Source organism: Sus scrofa, chromosome X (assembly GCF_000003025.6).
Source record: "Sus scrofa isolate TJ Tabasco breed Duroc chromosome X, Sscrofa11.1, whole genome shotgun sequence".
Taxonomy (NCBI): domain Eukaryota; kingdom Metazoa; phylum Chordata; class Mammalia; order Artiodactyla; family Suidae; genus Sus; species Sus scrofa.
In genome coordinates this window covers 14711948-14733801 of record NC_010461.5, presented here as the reverse complement: position 1 = coordinate 14733801, position 21854 = coordinate 14711948, and the positions used below count along the sequence as shown (strand labels likewise).

The window sequence follows — 21854 nt, the reverse complement described above, 5'->3', positions numbered from 1 at the left end:
CCCTTAATCTTATTTCACAATTTGTCTTTTTGTCTTGTGTGGATTTTTAAAGCTACCTTTACCCTTTTTTAATGCCTTTTAAAATCTTCATAGCTCCTTGCCTGTCAAGGAGCATGATGACTTTAAATTGATCTTTGGTATGTGAAGAATATGAAATGACATGGACTCAGACTAATTAATCCCTTTTATTAGTCATCTCTTTCAAATTTCCTATTCCTTTCCATTTTTTTTTAAAGCATGTTTCATTGTTTCTTCTCCTAAATCCTTAATTATCTTATATTCTTCTCTTCCCTGGACTTTTTTCATTCTGTTTCTTTCTTACCAAAAAAAAAAAAAATTAATTTTTTGAAATAGAGTTCATTTTAAAATGATTTTTGTAACATACCCCATTTTGTCACTTTATTATCTCTGATTTTTAGTCCCTTGTCAGGAGAGACTAGCTAAATGCATATGATACCAAGGAGATTAAAACATTGAAATTGTTTTTTAGCTCACTTGTGTTCAGTAGAACTTTATCCATGCCAATAGCACCTCAGGTTAAGTTTTTGTTTTTGTTTTTTGCTTTTTAGGGCCGCATATGCAGCATATAGAAGTTCCCAGGCTAGGGGTCGAATTGGAGCTACACCTGCTGGCCTACGCCACAGCCACAGCAATGAGGGATCTGAGCTGTGTCTGCAACCGACACCACAGCTCATGACAACTCCAGATGCTTAACCCACTGAGAGAGGCCAGGGAGCGAACCCACCTCTTCATGGATCCTAGTCAGGTTCATTAACTGCTGAGCCACGAAGGGAACTCCCTCAGGTTAAGATTTTAATAGCTGTTCCATTTCTGTGATGAGTCCATTCTTCCTCTGGCTACTGCCACAACATTGAATCATCATGTATTTCAACATAGTGCAAGTGAGATTAATAAGTTTTTATTGTACTAAATATAGACTGTGGATATATAAAAATTTTGCAATAAATTAAGTAATGGGTAAAAATAATGTGCCTCTTGATTTAGGGGGACATTATTATGATTGGTAATAATCATTGTTATTACATTGTATGTTGATTTGTATTTATTGATTCTCAGTGAGGAAACTTGACTGTGATTACAGATGATTTGCTTCCAAATTCTAAATGCTTTTATTATACTAAGGAAAGCATTTATTTTTTAAAATGTTCTTCATTGAACCTCAGCACGTACATTTTCTTCAGTGAACCTCTGTATACATAAAGAACATTTTTATTTTCTTAAAGTTAGCGAAGATTTCTCTAGATCCTTAGAACTTACTGTGACACATACCTTAAAATTATTTGGTTACTTTAGAAAATACTGTGTAATCAAGGTGCAATATTGTTTATTTAAAATAAATTCAGTCTGGAGTTTCAGTCAGGAGTTCCTTTTGTGGCTCAGTGGTAACGAACCCAGCTGGTATCCATGAGGATGTGGGTTCATTGCCTGGGCCTGCTCAGTGGTTAAGGATCTGGCATTGCTGTGAGCTGTGGTCTAGGTCACAGACATGGCTCTGATCGTGCGTTGCTGTGGCTGTGGTGTAGGCTGGCGGCTACAGCTCCAATTCGATCACTAGCCTGGGAGCTTCCATATGCTATGGGTGTGGCCATAAAAAGACAAAAATAAAATAAAAAAAAGAAAAGAAATTTAGTCCAAAAGGAGTGTGTGGACGTGATCAGTTTTGAAAGAAAATTGTACTGTGATTACAGTTAAAAAGTGAAAATATTCATGTCTTTAAGCTTTTTCATATAATGTGGAAATGTGTGAGAATTGTTTTGTGATGCTACTAAAACTTTTATTGTTTTTATAATCTATTTGGACAAGATTCTAGAAAATTGAATAAGCATTTGGGTTATTTCTTTCTAGGTTTAATATATAAAATGTGAAAATTTGTTTACATACATATTTTTAGGTAGCACAAATATCAATATTAACTATGTTTAGGTTCTCTTTGAGTGAAGCGTGGCTAATGGGACATAAAATGATTGATTATGTACCTTTTAACCAGTCTCATTATTTGTTATATCTGTATATACATTTTTTCTCAAGTCTGTGTCTATGTAAACAAACATGGAAACTCTGGCCCTCACCTGGATCAGAAGAAAATCCAGCAGCTGCCTGACCACTTTGGCCCAGGCCCTGTGAATGTGGTACTCCGGCGGACTGTGCAGGCCTGTGTGGATTGTGCCATTCAAAGTAAGACTGTTTTTGGATTCCTTAAGCCAGATCATCGTGGAGGAGAAGTGATAACTGGTATGCTCATCTAATCCTATATCAGCTTTTTCCCTCCAAATTTGATTTTAGCTTTCGAGAAGGCAGGCATTTTATAATACATAGATTATTTTATAAATTTTTATGTACTACTGGAGTTCCTGTTGTGGCTCAGCAGGTTAAGGACCTGACATTATCTCTTTGAGGATGTGGGTTCGATCCCTAGCCTCGCTCAGTGAGTTAAGGATGTGGTGTTGCCATAAGCTGTGGCATAGATTGCAGATGTAGCTCAGATCTGGTATTGCCATGGCTGTGGTGTTGTCCTAGCTGCAACTCTGATTTGAGCCCTGGCCCAGGAACTTACATATGCTGCAGGTGCAGTCATAGAAAGGAAAAAAATTTTTTTAATTTATTTTCTAACTATAATATTAGAATATTTATTATATTAGAATTCCCATCGTGGCTCAGAGGTAATGAACCTGACTAGTATTCATGAGGATGTAGGTTCTGTCCCTGGCCTCGCTCAGTGGGTTAAGGATCCGGCGTTGCCATGAGCTGTAATGTAAGTTGCAGACATGGATTGGATCCCAAGTTGCTGTTGCTGTGGTGTAGGCTGGCAGCTGCAACTGTGCCGTGGATGTGGCCCTAAAAATAAAAAAAAAGGAAGAATATTTATTATATTAATAGAATATTTATGATAATTATGTTTATAGACATTTAAACTTGGTTTGGAAAATTTAACTTTCAGAATAGACAAATAATGTCAAAGTGATGCTGTAAATTGAGTTTAGAGGTACAGATTTTTCCTTACACATGCTGTATTAAGCTCATTACAGAAAAAGTACCTTAGTAATATATTTTAGTTTAATTAGAAAACAGACTGATCTATAAGAATCTCTAAATAAAAACATGACTCAAGTGCATAATTTGATGATGACAGAATTATTATGAAATACTCTCATCCTAAGGTGGTATAAAAAAGTACATTTTTTTTTGCTCTCTGAATAATATTTTGAAAATAAAAAAAGTGATGAAGAGATAAGATACTTATGGCTTTCATGATCGTGTGATCAGATAACTACATTTGTATTCATGGAACGTGTGGAAGAGCAGGAGGTATTGTTATAGATCAGTGGGTTTCTATTTTTTGTGGTTTACTTTATGAATATTTAATTAATTAATTAATTGATGGTCTTTTTTTGTCTTTTCCAGGGCCGCACCTGTGGCATATGGAAGTTCCCAGGCCTACGCCACATCCACAGCAACTCGGGATCAGAGCCATGACTGTGACCTACACCACAGCTCACGGCAACGCCAGATCCTTAACCCACTGAGTGAGGCCAGGGATTGAACCCGCAACCTCATGGTTCCTAGTTGGATTCATTAACCACTGAGCCACTATGGGAACTCCTATGAATATTTTTAAATGAGAATGCTTTTATCAATAGGCTATTGTGTTTGAATGAGGGGAACTTTTATAATTTAAGATTATTCCTTTATCAATTACAAAACCCACAAATTAGATGTATAATACATTTCCTAAATTGATGGGGGCTTTTTTTTTTCTGTTGTAAAGTCCTCATCTTTCTGTGATATAACTCTGATATCTTTGTTCCCTATAATAGCCTCCTTTGATGGGGAAACTCATTCCATCCAGCTTCCTCCAGTGAACAGTGCATCATTTGCTCTTCGCTTTCTTGAGACCTTGTGCCACAGCCTGCAGTGTGATAACCTTTTGAGTAGCCAGCCTTTTAGCTCTTACAGAGGTAATAGTCATAGTCCTACAGAGCATGATCAAAATAAATCAGGTAAGAGAAAATATAAAATTTTTTAATGTGTTGTATTACATTTTGTATTAACTTGAGAATTTTGTATAATTCAGTGTTTTCTTGTGTTTTCCTCAAACTAAACTTTTTAGCCACAGTCAACTAATTATAAATGCATGATACATAGTTGTTTTTATTCATTCAAAGCAGAAAAGTTGGAGTTCCTGCTGTCGTGAAATGGAATCAGTGGCGTCTCTACAGCACCAGGGAATAGGTTTGATGCCTGGCCCAGCACAGTGGATTAAAGGATCCGGTGTTGCTGCAGTTGTGGCATAAGTCACAGCTACGGCTCCGATCTGATCCCTGGCCTGAGAATTCCATATGCTATGGGGCACCCAAAAAGAAAAAAGAAAAAAAAAAAAAAGAGAGAGAGAGAGAAAGGGAAAAAAATCTGTGGTTGAGCCCCTCTAGCTTTTTCTTTTTTAAAAAAGATATTTATTATACTTTCCAAGTCCTGAATTTCTATTTGGTTCTTTTTTTATAATTTTTATCACCTTACTGATAGTGTGAGATATTGTTCTTATACTTTCCTTTAGTTCTTTAAAAAGTTCTTCGAGTATATATAAAATAGCTGAATTGAAGTCTCCCAAGTAAGTCCAGTGCCTGGGCTTCTTTTTTTGGAGGCGGGGGGCAGTACTGGTGGCATGTAGTAGTTCCTGGACCAGGGATCAAACCTGTGCCATAATAGTGACCTGAGCTTCTACAGTGGCAATGCAGGTTCCCTAATCTACTGCAACACAGGAGAATTCCTTGGAATTCCTCAGAGGCAGTTTCTGTTGACTTTTTTCTAACGTGTATATAGGTCATGCTTTTTGTTTCTTTGCATGTCTCTTAATTTTTTGATTAAAATTTTAAAGTAATATGAAACAACTCTGAAAATCAGATTCCCTTCCCCATCCTAGGGTTTGTTGTCATTGCTGATGCTGTTTGGTTTTTTAGTGACTCTCCTGGACTAATTTAATCACTTTTCCTGGGCTAATTTTGTCATATGTGGCTACTGAAGTCTCTTCATTTAGCTTAGTGGTCAGCTAATGATTGGTGGGCAGGGATTTTCTTAAGTGCCTGGAATGAGTATATTTCCAAGTCTTCATCAGGGGGGTCTGTGTGTGTGTTAGGACTTACCTTGAACACTCCAGGAAGCAGTTTACAAGTCTGTTTTGTGCAGAGCTTCAAGGTCAACAAAAAAATGAAAGATTTGGGCCTTGTCAAGTATTCCCTGAACGTTTATACAGCCATGCACAAACGTCTGGCCTTCTTGAATCCCAGGAATACTTCAGTGCTTTTCAAAGTTCTCTAAGACATCTCATTCTCCAGTTTTTCCATTTAAGCTTCTTGGTCAGCTTCTTGGTAGCCCCAGCTGGTAATACTGCCTCAAGGAGCTCTAGTGGTAAACACTTGCCACTCTTATGGTTTTTTGAGTTTTGATTTGGTTTGGTTTTTGACTAATTCTGTGGGGACAGGGTTCTTCACACAGAACAGGCTCTGATTTAGGTCAAATAAAACAAGTCCAGAGATCAGAGTTTTTCAGTGAGCTGCAAAACTGGTCAAATAGTGATGGTTCTCTGGGGATGGAGCTTTTGGAGAGTTCCAAATCCATTGTGCCTCCTCCAGTGCTAGGCTGCTGGCTTTCGCAGCTGCTATAATTGCTAAGCTGTTGGTTTGCAAGTCTGCTTCAGAACTGGGGAAAGGGGGATGATGTTAGGGATGATGCCACTGAATTTGTTCTTTCTACGATTCAGCCAGTTTTATTGAATAAACACTTTTTGGATTGTTATAAGCCTTTAGGTAATGTCCAGAGTTTTGAAAAAGTTAATTTTGCCAGTGCTGTCATTATTTTTATAAAAGAGTGGGTTTTCCGAAATCCTTAAGCAGTCATCCTGGAAATGTTTATTGATGACTTTTAAAGTACTTTGTAAATTATCTGGCTTTTTCTAGTCACCTCTGCAGGAACATTTTTGTACCTGAGCTCACTGCGATCCCCAGAAGCAGAAGTCAAGAATCAATTTTAAAATTGTTTGTATCAACCCCAGATAGTAGACCATATGACTAGCTTCATAAATGTTTCTTAAAGAATGTATTATAATATTACAAGCCAAAGATAAGTAGAGCGTCTTCTGACCTTGCTGTGGTTCTGCAGTAAATATCTATAGTAAGCTATAGAAATGGTATACTTTAGTACTCAGCTTTTCTGTATCATTAAATGGGTATGAAAAAAGGCAGTTATTTCTTTACTTAGAATGTAACTGTTCTGTGAAATATGTTTTGCCTCTTGGTTTTTGTAGTTGATAATTAAAAATAAAATCAAATGTGAAAAGCTGTCTCAGGCTCATTAGTAATCAGTGAGTAACTGAATGGCTAAAGGTTGCATATCAGATGATTTTGAGAGTTATGCCTGACCCCCAGCCATTTTGAGCTAGATAAAGTTTGACTTTGGTACTTTCTTTTTTTTTTTTTTTTTGTCTTTTCTAGGGCCGCACTCCTGGCATATGGAGGTTCCCAGGCTAGGGGTCCAATCAGAGCTGTAGCCGCTGGCCTACACCACAGCCACAGCAAGGCCAGGTCCAAGCTGAGTCTGTGACCTACACCACAGCTCATGGCAACACTGGATCCTTAACCCACTGAGTGGGGCCAGGAATAGAACCTGTATCCTCATGGATACTAGTTGGGTTTGTTTCCATTGAGCCATGATGGGAACTCCCCTAAATCAAAGTATTGATTAATATTTAGAGTGTAATTAATAAATTGAAATGTCTTTACTTTCAGGATTATGCCTTAAAGAGTGGTCCTATAGAAAGAATTGCATTTGGTTGAATGTTAAGTAAGCAGTGGAATTGTTTTAAGGATAGCCTTGGCCAGGATTGTTGCCTGTAAAATGGAGTATTCATTGTATCCTATCTTTAACTTCTCTGAATTCTTAACTTTTCTTGCTCATGGGAGGAATTTTTCCAGGCCTTATTAGACACATTATAATTGGTTGCCTCACTGCCACCTGAGATAGAAAGATGTGATGACCCTAAAATAAATGAAGCCTAGGCATAATGCTTTTAAGTTTAGAATATGATATCAATGATTTTTTTCTTCTTTTCTGGGGCTGCACCCGCGGCATATGGGGGTTCCCAGGCTAGGGGTATAATCGGACCTGTAGCTGTCAGCCTACGCCAGAGCCACAGCAGCGCCAGATCCGAGCCAAGTCTGCCACCTACACCACAGCTCACAGCAACACCAGACCCTTAACCTACTGAGCAAGGCCAGGGATTGAACCCTCAACCTCATGGTTCCTAGTCAGATTCGAGGAACTCCATTTTTTTTTTTTTTTTTTTTTTTTGCTTTTCAGGGCCGCACCTGTGGCATATGGGAGTTTCTAAGCTAGGGGTTGAATCAGAGCTGCAGCTGCCAGCCTACACCATAGCCACAGCAATGCCATATCTGAGCCTCACCTGTGACCTGCATCACAGCTCATGGCAATACCCGGTCCTTAACCCACTGAGCGAGGCCAGGAAGCAAACCTGCATCCTCATGGTTACTAGTTGGGTTCATTACTGCCGAGCCACGATGGGAACTCCCTCAATGAAATATTTAATAGGATAAAATGAATACGTCTTGTTCACAGTCAATCAAATAATTCAAAAATTATCGATGAAGTTATAATAGGCAAATGATTTAGAAACAAAAGTATTTTGATGATATGAAAATGCCCAAGTATTATTAGTTTTAACAGACGTATTTTTTTTAAAAAAACAGTTAAAGAAGATATAGCGGAAAAGAAAAGCACCAAACGACCTTCTCAGCAACCTCTGCCTTATGTTGTTCCTCTCTCTCCTAAGCTCCCCAAAACAAAAGTGCATGCCTCTAAAGGTAAATAGTATTTACATGTTCTAGGATTAAAAAGAAAAGTCACTCTACTATGACGTATGTGTGCTCTTGGATGTTAGCGTTAGGAGTAGGGGAGTATATTTTCCCAAATCACTGACAGTTAGGCTACTATTTGGTAGCTTTGTTGAGTAGTACTTCATTCCCTTTAGAAGTGCACCATTGTTGTTTTTCCTTAGATGAAAGAACAATAACTATAGCAGCATTTCCCATTCAGTTTTGTATTGCTAAAAGCTGATAGAATGTGGAATAGAAAAACCTAGTACATTTCTGTAGTGAAAGTCTTAAGTACCCAAGTAGTAAGTAAATGTTAGAAACTATGTGATCGTATTATAAAAAACAGTTCTGAAGATCTGCATTCCTAAAAATAAATGCTTTAAGTGAGCTATTCCTAGCCTTGGTAGCAAGACTGGCAAGGGATAGTTGCCATGAGAAATATAAGTTGATACCCTAGAATCAACTTGGATTTCAGGACAATGTCCATAAACACCAAGAAGCGGATGGCCATGTACTTTGTGTTAGAGGTTTGTGGTACAGTTTGCATGGCTTAAGTGAACTATTGTTGGAAATTGGGAGATTTTTTTACCTTTTAATACTGTTTGAGCTGTAAGTCTGTTGAAGATAATTGCCTTTGTCTTTTCTTCTTAATGCCTTAGTCCTTTTTCTTGTAGAAGAAGTACTGTCTTCTGAAGGAAATGGCATGCCCATAGAGGAGAAGCTTCCTGAAGAGTCTGAGGACTCACCACTAAATCCAACAAATTCTTCGAGTCCTGCCAGTGGAAATTCTATAAGCACTCCTCCTGCAGTCTCCAGGAATTTTTCTCAAAGTGTGCCTTGCACCTCAAATTCAACGCTAGCAGGGACCAAATCATCTACCAAGAGTAGTCACCATGAAGTTAAATTCCAAATGCAGAAGAAAAGTGAAGGTATATTTAAAAACAGTGATTCTCTTTCCCCTTATGGTTTCCATGCCCCACAACATGCCCTGAAAGTGTATCACAAAGGAGAAAGTGTCAAAATTGAGGAGGTCAGGTCCTTCCCTTCAAGTTGCTGTCAGGGCCACGCCCCTTCAGATGCTCTAATTCTCATGGCATTATAGAACTGTTTGTGGGGATCTGGATCACCAACTACATCTCTGATAGAGACTTGTCAGCTTAGTGGTTCTTGATCCGTTGTAATTTATCATTTCCTTGCATATTGTCTGGACTCTGTGAGGACTGGAAGGATGCACTCCCTCTCCTTTTTGATGCACTCTCTTCCTGTCCCTCTTGAGACTTTTCCTGGCCCCAGCCTATGTGTGGCTCCCAGATCTGGGCTCTGACGTTCTGTTGCTGCACCCATTTCCCCATTTTCCACATTGTCAGTCGTTCTCTCAGACGCATGGGAGGACATGATATGTGGAAACAGGGAAGTGTCCTATTGCTCATTCAGAAGGAGCCAGAATAGCCTTCCATGTGCAAAGATAGCTGCTATCCTATACCCTTTTAAGGATTAAGGGTCCTGGGGTTGAAGGGTAATAGGTGTTTTGTCCTTTTTCTCTAGATAGGCATTTAGGCCACGTTGAAGAGTAGCTAACTCCCTTGCGATGGGCAGCTACACTGTACAAATGCTGTGACACATTTAATGTCATCATCACCATCTCCTACCCCATGTAGATTGTGGTTTTAGAGTGATTTTGTAGAGAATCTGAAGCTAGATGTTCATTTTATAAAGGGGTAGCATACCCAATTTTTTTTTTTTTTTGCCTTTTTGCCCTTTCTAGGGCCGTTCCCACGGCATATGGGGGTTCCCAGGCTAGGGGTCAAATCAGAACTGTAGCCGCCGGCCTACGCCACAGCCACAGCAACGCGGGATTCGAGCCGCGTCTGCAACCTACATACACCACAGCTCACGGCAACACTGGATCCTTACCCACTGAGTGAGGCCAGGGATCGAACCCGTAATCTCATAGTTCCTAGTCGGATTCGTTAACCACTGCACCATGACCGGAACTCCAGCATACCCAATTTTTAAATGTTTTCATAATATGTAAGCTTATGAAGACAGGCCTTCTCAGTAAAAGGCTCTAAAAGGTTACCTCCGATGATGAATATCTCATTTCCAAGTGTTTGTCTAATACAATCATGCTCAAGTAGCCTGTTTTGGGGCTTGAGAATGTTAGCTTCTGATCTTCCTAGAGGTGGAAAGACTAATAGCAATAACATTACTTAATAGTAATTGAAATTGTCATCATCTTTGTCACTATCTGACGTTTTGTGCCAAGCATATAATATTATACATAGCCTTATACATAGCACCTTTACAATGATTCCTTGAGATGTAGGTGCTGGTAAACATTTTCAGGTGAGAAATATGAGAAATCGCTTGACTAAAGTCCCCCAGCTAGAAAGTGGCTTGGCCAGTCCAGGCACTCTGGCTCCAGGGCTGTACACTTAACTACTATGCTGCCCACATCTCCAGAGAATAGGTAAGCATTTCACTCGGAAACTGTCTAGAGGTGTCATTACTATTATTTTCTTTTAGGTGTCGGAACGGTTACTTAAAACTGGGCCTACCGTTGATTGTCAGTGATGCTTATACAACCTCCTGCCCTGCTCTGCCCTGCCCAACCTTGATATTTGAGTGAAACAAGTTTTTTTTATTATAGGAAAGAAATCCAGTAACATCGTTGAGGATAAAATCAAATCACTTTCATTTTATTTATTTAGAAATATGTACTAAATCAAATCACTTTCATTTTATTTCAGGAATATGTACTATCTCCTAGTGTATATAAGACAAAGCTGTTAAGGAGAAGAACATGACTGGACTTTGATTATTTTTTACATAATTATTTGTTTCATGTGATTATTTGAATTAACATTAATGTTTATGACTTTCTCTGATTGTTTTGAAGATATGGGCCCAATTAAATTATTTTTCCATGATAGAGTAGAAATAGTTGAGCTTACAATTGTTTTATTTTTAATTTAAATTATTATCTTATACCAGAAGTCAAATCTTTATATATGTTTTATTTGTAGTAATCTATAAAACTAGTTACATGTTATTCAAGACATAGCTATAGAGAGTCTGATGACAGAAGCCAAAAATAAAAAATATATATATATATATATATATAAAAGTTAGTTTAGAGGTATGATTAGCCTTGCCTTTTTTTTTTTTTTTTTTTTTTTTTTGCTCTTTAGGGCCTCACCTGCAGCAAATGGAGGTTCTCAGGCTAGGGGTCAAATCGGAGCTACAGCTGCTGGCCTACACCACAGCCACAGCAACACGGGATCTGAGCAGCATCTGTGAACTACACCACAGCTCACGGCAACGCTGGATCCCCAACCTACTGAGCGAGGCCAGGGATCGAACCCGCATCCTCATGGATGCTGGTTGGATTCGTTTCTACTGGGCCATGACGGGAACTCCAACCAATAATTTTTTAAATATTAAATTGAGTCTTTCTTGAGTTAAAGGAGAAGACTTATCTGTCTGAATTGTTAGAATGCCATAGGCATGGCATGGTCTAGACCATCATCATTTTTACTGGGGTTGATAACAGCCCAGGAGCATTTCTTGGTAGACCAACATTTTAATCTCTGACAAGTGAAAAGGAAGATATATTTTAGCAGTAAAAGCTTTTATTTCACATCAAAGTTAACGATATTTTAAAAGAAAATAAAGGAGTTCCTGTCATGGCTCAGCAGTTAACGAACCCGACTAGCATCCATGAGGACATGGGTTCGATCCCTGGCCTCGCTCAGTGGTTTAAGGATCCAGTGTTGCCATGAGCTGTGGTGTAGGTCGCACATGAGGCTTGGATCTGGTGTTGCTGTGGCTTTGGCGTAGGCCAGCAGGTACAGCTCCAATTTGACACCTAGCTTGGGAACCTCCGTATGCCACGGGTGCAGTCCTAAAAGGACAATAAAATAAAATTCTGAGTTACACCAAAATTTGCAGTTGTAATTCTCTTATCTTCTCTTTTTCTATGCCCTTTCCCTGGGTAAATACTCAAAATACCCCTAAAATGGCCAGAGCCTAGATGATAGGAAAGAAAAGGTGCAATTTTGGCTGATTCACACACAAGAAATATCAAATTTGTGTTGATGGTTCTTGGTTGGAGAAAAATCTTCCTAGTGAATCACAAAACCCACTTCTGTTATCACACACTAACTTTAGGGAGTCAGGGGCTCTGGTTAAAAAATGAATACTTGTCTGGACACAAATTCTTTTTCTTTCTTTTTTTTTTTAAGGGCAACACTCACAGCATATAAAGGTTCCCAGGCTAGGGGTCCAGTTGGAGCTGTAGCCACTGGCCTACACCACAGCCACAGCAATGCCAGATCCAAGCTGTGTCTTCTATGCACACCACAGCTCACAGCAGTGCTGGATCCTTAACCCACTGAGCGAGGCCAGGGATGGAATCTGCGTCCTCATGGATCCTGGTCAGATTTATTTCCGCTGAGCCACAATGGAAACTCCCTGGACACAATGAAATTTCAGTACAGCTTAGTGAACAGCACAGCTAAAACCTTGTGGAGTATGAGCACTTAAATTGTTTCATGCCTCACTCAGTTACTTCTGTTTTAAACATATAAACCTTCAACCAAAATATCTATAACTATGCAGTTAAATTTGAAAGAGGTATTTAGTATATTAAAATTACTTCTGACTTAGCTAAGTAGAAAATAATCTTTTTTTTTCTTCAAAATTCAAATAAGCATTTAAGCCTCGAGAGACAGGAATTTTAAAGCCATGGGAGGGATTCGGTAAAAGAACTAATTTGGTTCCCAAAGATAATGGGGGTTATTGAAATTCATGAATTAAAGTGAATAAACTTCAGAAACTATAAAAGTATAAATTCTGAGGATTTCCATTGCAGTTAGCTAGTAAAATAAACCTAATCTGGAAAGACCAAGAGGAGATAGGTTGAGAGATAGTCTTTGAAATACTATAAGTAAGAGAGCAATTGGTTAGCTTAGATTAACCTAATTTAACCCAAGTAACAGATCTTTTGCTGTATTTGCCTGTGGCCAGAGATGCTTTGGATTGCTCAGTTTGTTTTAGGATTTTTGAAGCTTTAAGGTACCTTCTGAAGCTGCTTTTGTTGTGTGGGGGAGGTCAGGTGGGACGTTCTTGGGTAGCCATCCTCAGGTCATCTTTATCTAGGCTTTCACTGGATTTTACACTTGGAGTCCTGGGTCCAAGCCTGGGTGCTTCACAGAAGGTTCCAGGAATGAGACCATTTCTCCCTACCTAACATCTCTTCTTTCAGGATAATGATCAGGTCAAGTATGATTTGTCTTTTTTCCCCCCCATTGAAGCTCCAAGTTATATAGCTGTACCTGACCCCAGTGTCCTGAAACAAGGCTTCTCTAAGGACCCTTCAACCTGGTCTGTGGATGAAGTGATACAGTTTATGAAACATAAAGATCCTCAGATATCAGGCCCCCTCGCCGACCTCTTCAGGCAACATGTAATGTATCTTTTGATCCGGTTTTCCTGCCGTAATGCCTTTGAATGACCTCTGTGCAGGCCCTTCAGTTGGATATTGATTAGTGTGGATGGTGGGGGAACCCTATCAACTGATTTTTCTGTATGTGAGAAAGTTTATTTTGCCCAGAGTTAAATGGTAGAGGCTGGATCTGTGCTTTGAATGGGTTCCCAAGTACCTAAAAGACTACAAGTCTTCAAGTTCTCAAGAGAAGATGATTCGGCCTGGCCACTCTCAGGTGTCTTCTCCTTTGTAACAACAACTACAAGGATCCTCCTCCCCACCTGCTCCCTGCTGGGCCCCAGGACCGTGAGTAGGAGGGGGTGACCACAGCTTTGACAGAGTGTCCTCCTTGTTATGATGTCCCACAAATCTAGCAACTGTATAAGATTAAGTGCAGCTTTATTTTAAATAGCAACTTATGAATACCAAATAATATGCTTCCATGATCTAAACTGCTTAAATCAAGGAAATAAAGAATTTTGGGAGGATGCCTTGTGTCTGTTGAATAATGTTCATAGTCTTTTCTACCAAATCAAATTAGTGACCAAATATCTGATGTACCCTTTTTGATACTGTAAGAAAATCAGCAATTAGCTTCACACAACTAACTGAATAGCTTTCAATATAAAGACAACACTGTATGACACATGGACAGTTTGCATTAATGCTGACATGACCATATTCCCAGCCTTTCTAAGAAAGTTAATGACTGTTTGAAATTCATTTCTACAGTTTATAGTTTTCTACCCTTTGTCATAGATTTGTGGTATTTTATTCAAGGCATAGTATTTAAAATCAGATATTTTGATGCTAAGGCCATTTTTCAAAGATACTTGGTTAAATTTCCTTTTTTAAAAAGCTTGAAGTGAAGGTAGAAATTACCAAATAATGCTTTATAAGTAAGTTATATTTTTAATGGTTTTCAGGAAATAGCATATTCAGAGAGTATATATTGAGAATGTACAGCTGTTCTCTATTTTACATGTTCTTATATGTAACTTGATAAAATATGTTATTATTAATAATTACAATTTCTTTCTCTCTGTAGGAGATTGATGGGAAGGCTCTGCTACTACTCAAAAGTGATGTGATGATGAAGTATATGGGGCTGAAGTTGGGGCCAGCCTTAAAGTTATGTTACTATATTGAAAAACTTAAAGAAGGAAAATATAATTGAAAAAAATGTGTAAGTTTAAATTAGACATAATTTTCAGTTGTCCTGATAACTTTTTAATTTAAAAGTATTTTTATTCTCATAGTGGTTTTTGTTTTGTAGACAGTTCCTCTAAAAATATGTTATATCCAGAATTTAGAACTACATTACAGTCCAGTCTACTTCTTTAAAAACCATTAATATGTTAGTCTTAGCATATTCAGATTGGCAGTTCTCCATGTCTTTTTATTATCTTACAGTTTATAGTTTATTATTTTATTGTACAGTTTACAAATATATTTCATGCAGGAAACAGTAACACCTTTGATTTTGGTTAATGTTGATATGTAAAACCAAAACAGCTAAATCCCAAAGGGGAAAGTATCAGGGACTAACAGGTTCGCTAATGAAATCCACGAGAAGTTTTCCTTAGAAGAGAATTTAAAGGTAGAACTATAGGTATCATCTCTTTCTCAAATACTTTGTCTGTTACTGCAGTGTTCTGTTCGTGTTCTCCCAGTTTCCGGAAAGGGAATAGCCATATAAATTATTTTCCTTTTGTTGTTATTTCTCTGTATGTTGTATTTGTTCATATTTAAAGAAAAAAAAAAACCAAGCTTATAAACTTTCATAAAGTGTTCTTATCAGTTTTTGATAAATTTTGAACAGTTATAAGATAGATAGAATGGTTGTTTTATGCAGGAGATATTATACTACAAGGGTGGTTTGGATGGAGTCTGATTAAATTTTTTCAATGAAATAACCTATTGTTTCAAAACTTTACATATTTTCGCTAAGCTTAGACATTTAACTAGGCATTCATTTCTCACATCTCTATATGAAGACACCTGTGCCCAAATTTTTTAAAGATATATATTTTATTGTCTGTGTTTACTTCTCCTATGGATACTATACCATATTTATATATTATTCTATACCTGTAGGTATTGAAACAAGTAAATCTGTTCTTTTTGAATTTAATATGGCACTTTGCACTGCCACAGAGGTAATTGTGAACTATTTATATAGTTAGATGTTTTTATTCTGAAAAAATATGTGCATCATTTGCTATCACTAGTACCTCAGCTTAGTCTTCAGGGGTTAAGAAACAATCCATAGATTGGTTTCCATACAGGGATATTCTCTGTCCTATGCAATGTTGCTAGTTAATTTGCTTAGTTCTGAGCCATTTATTCTGCTAAATTTTGGAAGATGCATTAATTCTGACTTCTTTTGGGCTTTATTTTTAAAGTTAGAACTTTCAAGGGGAAATGGTGCTATATGTTTATCGTTATTACTTTGTATAACTTTGGTGTAATGTTTAAAAGCTATGAGAATCTGTGCTAAAAGTATCAGCAATTTGTTATAAATGCCAATAAAATGTACACCAGGGGCAAGAATGTACATTTTCTTTATTAGAAAACCAAATGTACTTTATATGAGAATGCTACTATTTAAAGGGTGGTTTCATCTATGTTATTCCTTTTTTGTTATAAGACAAAATTCTAATTTAAACTTGGTCTTCTCCCAAATTGTTTGTGTAAAGATGCTGTGCCCAGTTAAATAGTCCTCAGGTGTTTGTATAAATGCTATGTTTTACAGGTTTCAGATTTTAAAATATAATAAAGCTAAATAATCTCAACAATTAATTCAAAGACTCAGATTTGATTTTACTTGCTTTCATTGCATTACATTTATGTATGAATTGGTTACAGTTCAAAAAGCAGCACTCCAGTAAGGTTGTGGTTTTATGTGTCCAAATACTTGGTTTTAACACTTGCCCTCATTCTACTGGTGAACAGATTCCTAGGAGCAAAGGGCCCATCTCTTGTAGGGGCCTTAAATGAGACCTCAGGGAAACAAGTTAAATCAGTGAGCTTTATGTGTACTCAAAGCTTTTGTTACTTGACAGTGTTATTGATGACGTGAGCATGCTAGAAAATGCCAGTGCCCCTAGATACCTCATCTCACCTGAGTTCATGCACTTGGCTGGCAATTCTAGATGCCCCTTTACCACTGGGGGCCACAAGCCACATTGCTGCTCAGCCCTTAGCTCTCATGGTGGAAAAGCCCCAGAGGCTCAAGGTTGTGGTTGAATCACCTTCAAGATCCAACCCCTTAGCCCACCTGCCCCAGGAGCTGCTGCGATGGAACCCCAAAACTCCAGTGCAGTTCATTGGAGATGACTGAGTCCTAACTAATGTTCCTGGAATGAGGCTCGCAAGTAACAGGAATGGGGGCATCAATTTGCTGTCTGAAACTTGGGTGATTCAGAACTCGTTGTTATTGACTGTCTGGTTTGTAAGTTTTTGTCCACCATAGATTATCATGCCATGTTAGCACATGTTACCTGTGAACTTAATTATCTTTCCTCTAGTTTTGCCTCTCAATCTATCCTTCAACTCTCTGTAGGCAGCAGGATTCTGCAACTTGAGCCTTCGTCTTTCATCTGTGTAATTTCTAATCACAAGGTAGAATTACTAGCAAAAAGCAGTCAAAGCATCAGGGGTTCTTATATTGGTAAGAGGTTCAAGCATAAGTAAAGCAGATCATGAACTTGTGTATAACCAGTTACAGTGAGTGAAAATCAAAAAGCAAAACCAGATAGGCCATAGGCATAATTTAATAGAATTGCAATAGAAAAAAAGGATTAGATCTTTCAGCCTTTGACACAAGGAAGTAAAATTAAAGAGCAGATACTGGAGTTCCCACTGTGGCACAGCGGCAAGTCATTGTGGCACACAGTAAGTCATTTTAATGTCTGTATTCCTAAGAGGTCTTTTGGGCCAAGGATGAAACCTGTGCCACAGCAGTGACCCCAGCCATAGTGGTGACAACACTGGATTCCCACCCGCTTGGCCACCGGGGAACTCCACAGAATTCATTTTTAACACCGTGGTGTCATGAGAGAAACCAGGGCTCCTGGGAGAAATGACTGATTGCAGGACGAGGACAGGGAATATACAGCTGGAGTCTGGCGCGTCTTCGTATCAGAAGGATGCGCTCCACAAAAGCACAGCGATGAGATAGATCAGAGGGACGCAGGAGCCAATGGAAAGCGCCTCCAGTGGCCACATCTGGAAAGGCCTGAGCAACAGAATGAAGTAGTAGTGGATGATAACCCAGCGCCTCAAGGAAGTATCCCTGAGTCCATAGCGCTGGAAAGCGGTGACTGGAGAGGGACACAAACGAGGGAGGACAGACGAACTGTGCAGACGAATCCCGAATCAGGTGGACACTCAGCCTCCAGGGAGCGGAGCCTCACTCCCCAGCCCTTCCGTGTGTGCTGTGCAGAGAGGTATGTGCTTCCTTCCAAAGAGGACAGCGTGGAAAGGGCCAAAGGAGGAACTGGACAGTGACCAACTCGGCCTCAGCCAGGGGGTCAGTGTCAGCGTCAGCAACGAGAAGTCATGGTGACAGTATGTGCCCTTGATATGTGACGAGAATGGCCCCTTATCCCTGTGGTTTTCTTCCCCCAAACCCGTGACCCTAGTTTCATCATGAGGAAAATCAGCAAACAAATGCCAGCTGAAGAACATTCTGCAAAACACCTGACCAGCACGCCTCAGAACTGCCCAGGTCATCAAAAACAAGGCAAGTCTGAGAAACCATCACAGCCGAGAGGAGCCCAAGGAGACCTGATGACTGAACATAATAGGGTTTCTTGGATGGGATCCTGGAACAGAAAAAGGTGACTAGTAAGGAAGTGTGAATCCATTGTAGGCTTTTGTTGATCATAATGGATCAATACGGATTCATTAGATGTGGCAAATGTGCCACAATACAAGCTGCTAATGACCGGGAAGATGGCTGTGGGTACTCTCTTGACTCTCTTAGCAATTTTTCTATACATTGCAGCTGTTCTAGAATGAAACGTTTATTAAAAAGTTCATTATATCCTACATTCATGTAATATTCAAATTCCTAATCATCTCCAATATTATATTTCTTTTTAAATGTTTTGTATCTTCCTGTAATTGTCTGTTACAAAGCTGCCCAACGGAAATGTAATGCCAGCTACATATATAATTTTAGCCCTCTGTTTTTAACATACTAATTTTAAATTTCCCAGCAGCCACATAAAATATAGAAATAATCAGGTAAAATCCATTTAATAATATAGTTTATTTAATGCAGCCAAACTATGATCATTTCAATGTGCAATTAATATGAAATTATGAAAGGGATAGTTTACATTCTTTGTATGCAATCTTTAAAGCCTGCTGGGTATTTTGCACTTAGAGCACATCTCATTTCAGTCTGGCCCCAATTCAAGTACTCAGAAGCCATGCGTGAGAAGCTTGTTGTTAAACATCTAATGTAGGTCCCTAAGTGTGGTCCCGGACCAACAGCATCAGCTGAGCTTGTTCAAAACACTAGAAATGCTAAATCAGAAACTAAGAGTGGGATACCCATAATCTTTTTTTTTGGTCTTTTTAGGGCGCTCCTGCGGCGTATGGAAGTTCCCAGGCTAGGGGTCAAATCAGAGCTGCGGCCATCGGACTACCCCACAGCCACAGCAACGCCAGATCCATGCCACATCTGTGACCTACACCACATCTCATGGAAATACTGGATCCTTAACCCACTGACTGAGGCCAGGGGTCAAACCTGCGTCCTCATGGATACTAGTCAAGATTTGTTTCCGCTGAGCCACGATGGGAACTCCTCATAATCTGTATTTTAACAAGCCCTCCAGGTGGCTCTGGTACTCAAGTTTGAGAAGGGTTCTGGACATTAGAAGACAACTTAAATGCTGGTCTGAAGCAACCAGTGAGTCACTAAAGATAAAAGGCTATGTCTCTATCTTCTAGAATAAAGGCCATATAGAATTTAGACACAATAGCGACATCTGCGACCTACGCAGCAACCCCCGGATCCTTAACCCAGTGAGGAAGGCCAGAGATCCAGCCTGCATCCTCACAGGGACAACTGTCCTTCCTTTATTCCTCCTTTACCTCTCCTTCCCCGCAGTCCCTGCTGTTCCCTTTTCCATATCGTGTTCACAGCTCACCCCTGATTATACTGGAGCCCCAGGAAAGCAACTGTGTGTCCTTGATACTAAAGACCACTTTAGGAGTTTCTGTGGTACAGCTGGTTAAGGATGCATTGTCACTGCTGTGCCTTGGTTTGAACTCTGGCCTGGGAACTTTCCGTATTAAAAAAAGACCTTAAATTCGTTCTCTTGAAATAAATTTCAACATGTGTTCTGGAGAGCTGAGCACAGCTTGGAACAGGGAGGCACTTGGTTCTGCTTTGGATGAATCTCAAAGGGCTGTGCTGTGGGAAGCAAAGGATTGTAAACTGGGGGTGGGTGGGGTAGGGTGGAGTGGGGCTGTGATGGGAGTCACACTGTCAGACCTGGGTTCTGGACAGATCATTCGGGCAGCTTTGGGGGCAGGAGGAGAGCTCTGGCAAACAGCCAGATGCCCTGGACCCTCCATGGAACCCCCCCCCCACGTGCTGTCTTTGGGGGTGACCGTGGTGATTCCATTCTTTTTCTGAGCTCTTCTTGGAAGAGGAGGTGTCCCTCTGAGGGTGGCCCGAGCTGTCAGGTCCCTGGCAGGCAGCCGGCAGTCCCGCACCACCACCTTCCCTTTCAAGTGGCCACCACCTTCCCTTTCAAGTGGCTTCGCTAGTCCCTTTCCAGATGGCCCCACATCTGGGCGGCCCAGCTCTTGGCAGGGGGCTTCGATGCACCTTCGGGCGGGCGGGAAGGACACAGCCAGGCCCCCAGAAGCCTTGCTGGCAGGGATCTGGCATCCAGGCGGCAGGCCCTGGTGCACCGTGTTCAGGAGCAGAACGATCTGGGCCCGGCAGGGAGGCCGCGGGTGCGGCGGCCACTTGTTAGCACCAAAGGGTGAAGGGGTGCGGATGGGTCTCCCCCCAGCCCAGGCACCCAGGAGCCACGCAGGGCGGCCAGGAAACCACAAGGGACGTGGTCACCGCGGAAAGAAGGCAGGGGAGGAGAGGCCCCGAGTTCTGCATCCTCTGACAGCCACCACCTGGGTGGGTGCTGGGTATGGGGGGGAGTGGGGGCGCCGCAGGGCTCCCAGGAGCTGGGGTCTCAGGCCCAGACTCAGCCTGGGAGGCAGACAAGCTGTTGTCACCCTGACCTCTCCCGCCGCCACCTCTTGGTAGGTCATGCAGCAGTAGAGCGGTTGGCTTTTATTTAACCTGTGTCCTTCTTCCTATTCTCAGCCCCATCGTAGCCCCATTCCCTGCCCCATCTCTGTTCCACACACACACCCACCCCTGGGCATTAATGAGCCACTTTCACAACCTCTGGGAGCAGTTGTGTTTTGCGCAAGGCCTTGGCCTTTCCTGGTCTTCAGAAGAGAAGGAAGCTGGTCAAACTTGGGCGTGTGTTGTTCCCTCCCTGCCCCAGCACACTGAGAAGTGATATTAATGCCCCGAATCCAACAGTCCCGCTGCCCTCTGTGGGGTCGGGATGGGGAGGAGGCAGCAAGGATTGCAGGGACACAGATCTTGGTCAAGTGTGAGGTTTCACACCTGGCCCTGCAGCCCCCAGCATTCAGGCTGTTTGGTGACAGTTATGCCTTGTAAAATCCATCTCTGTGTTGTATACTTTTTTACTTTTTTGTTTTTGTTTGATTTTTTTTGCTTGGATCAGTAATTTTATTTTATTTTATTTATTTTGTCTTTTGTCTTTTTAGGGCCGCATCCGAGACACATGGAGGTTCCCAGGCTAGGGGTCAAATAGGAGCTATACCTGCCAGCCTATGCCAGAGCCACAGGAATGCCAGATCCGAGCCATGTCTGCGACCTACACCACAGCTGACGGCAATGCCCGATCCTTAACCCACTAATCAAGGCCAGGGATGGAACTCATGTCCTCATGGATCCTAGTTGGGTTTGTTAACCACTGAGGCACGATGGGAACTCCTGGATCAGTAATTTTAAAATTGAATATAATCTATTATTTCATTTGGGGTTTTTTACTTTTTATTTTTTTATTGAAGTATAGTTGAAGTATAATATTATGTATTATTATCATAATTCCAGTGTCCAATAGTAATTGACAATTTTTAAAGTTTATACTCCAATTATAGTTGTTATAAAATATTGGTTGTATACCTTGCGTTGTACAATATATCCTTATAGCTTATTTTATACATAAGTTTGTATCCATTAATTTTATATCCCTATCTTGCCCCTCCATCCTTCCCTCTCTCCACTGGTAACCACTGCTTTGTTCTCTGTTTCTCTAAGTCTGCTTCTTTTTTGGTTTTATTCACTAATGTGTTGTATTTTTTAGATTCCACATATGAATGATATCATACAGTAT

At 40.2% G+C, this 21854-nt stretch overlaps 1 protein-coding gene across 4 annotated transcripts in view; it reads left to right on the top strand.

Annotated features, from left to right (window-relative positions):
• The window catches only part of SCML2 (sex comb on midleg like 2 (Drosophila)), a 107660-nt gene extending 89215 nt beyond the window's left edge, over positions 1-18445 (top strand). For 2 of the 4 annotated variants that reach the window (XM_013985953.2, XM_003134958.5), the window contains exons 10-15: positions 2050-2253; positions 3837-4019; positions 7779-7892; positions 8579-8833; positions 13220-13371; positions 14441-18445. In XM_013985953.2, coding sequence (XP_013841407.1) covers positions 2050-2253; positions 3837-4019; positions 7779-7892; positions 8579-8833; positions 13220-13371; positions 14441-14569 — 1037 coding nt within the window. In that variant the 3' untranslated portion in view covers positions 14570-18445. Of the gene's footprint in view, positions 1-2049; positions 2254-3836; positions 4020-7778; positions 7893-8578; positions 8834-10430; positions 11055-13219; positions 13372-14440 lie in introns of those variants that run through there. The other 2 variants (XM_005673471.2, XM_013985954.2) reach the window with 2 other exon arrangements.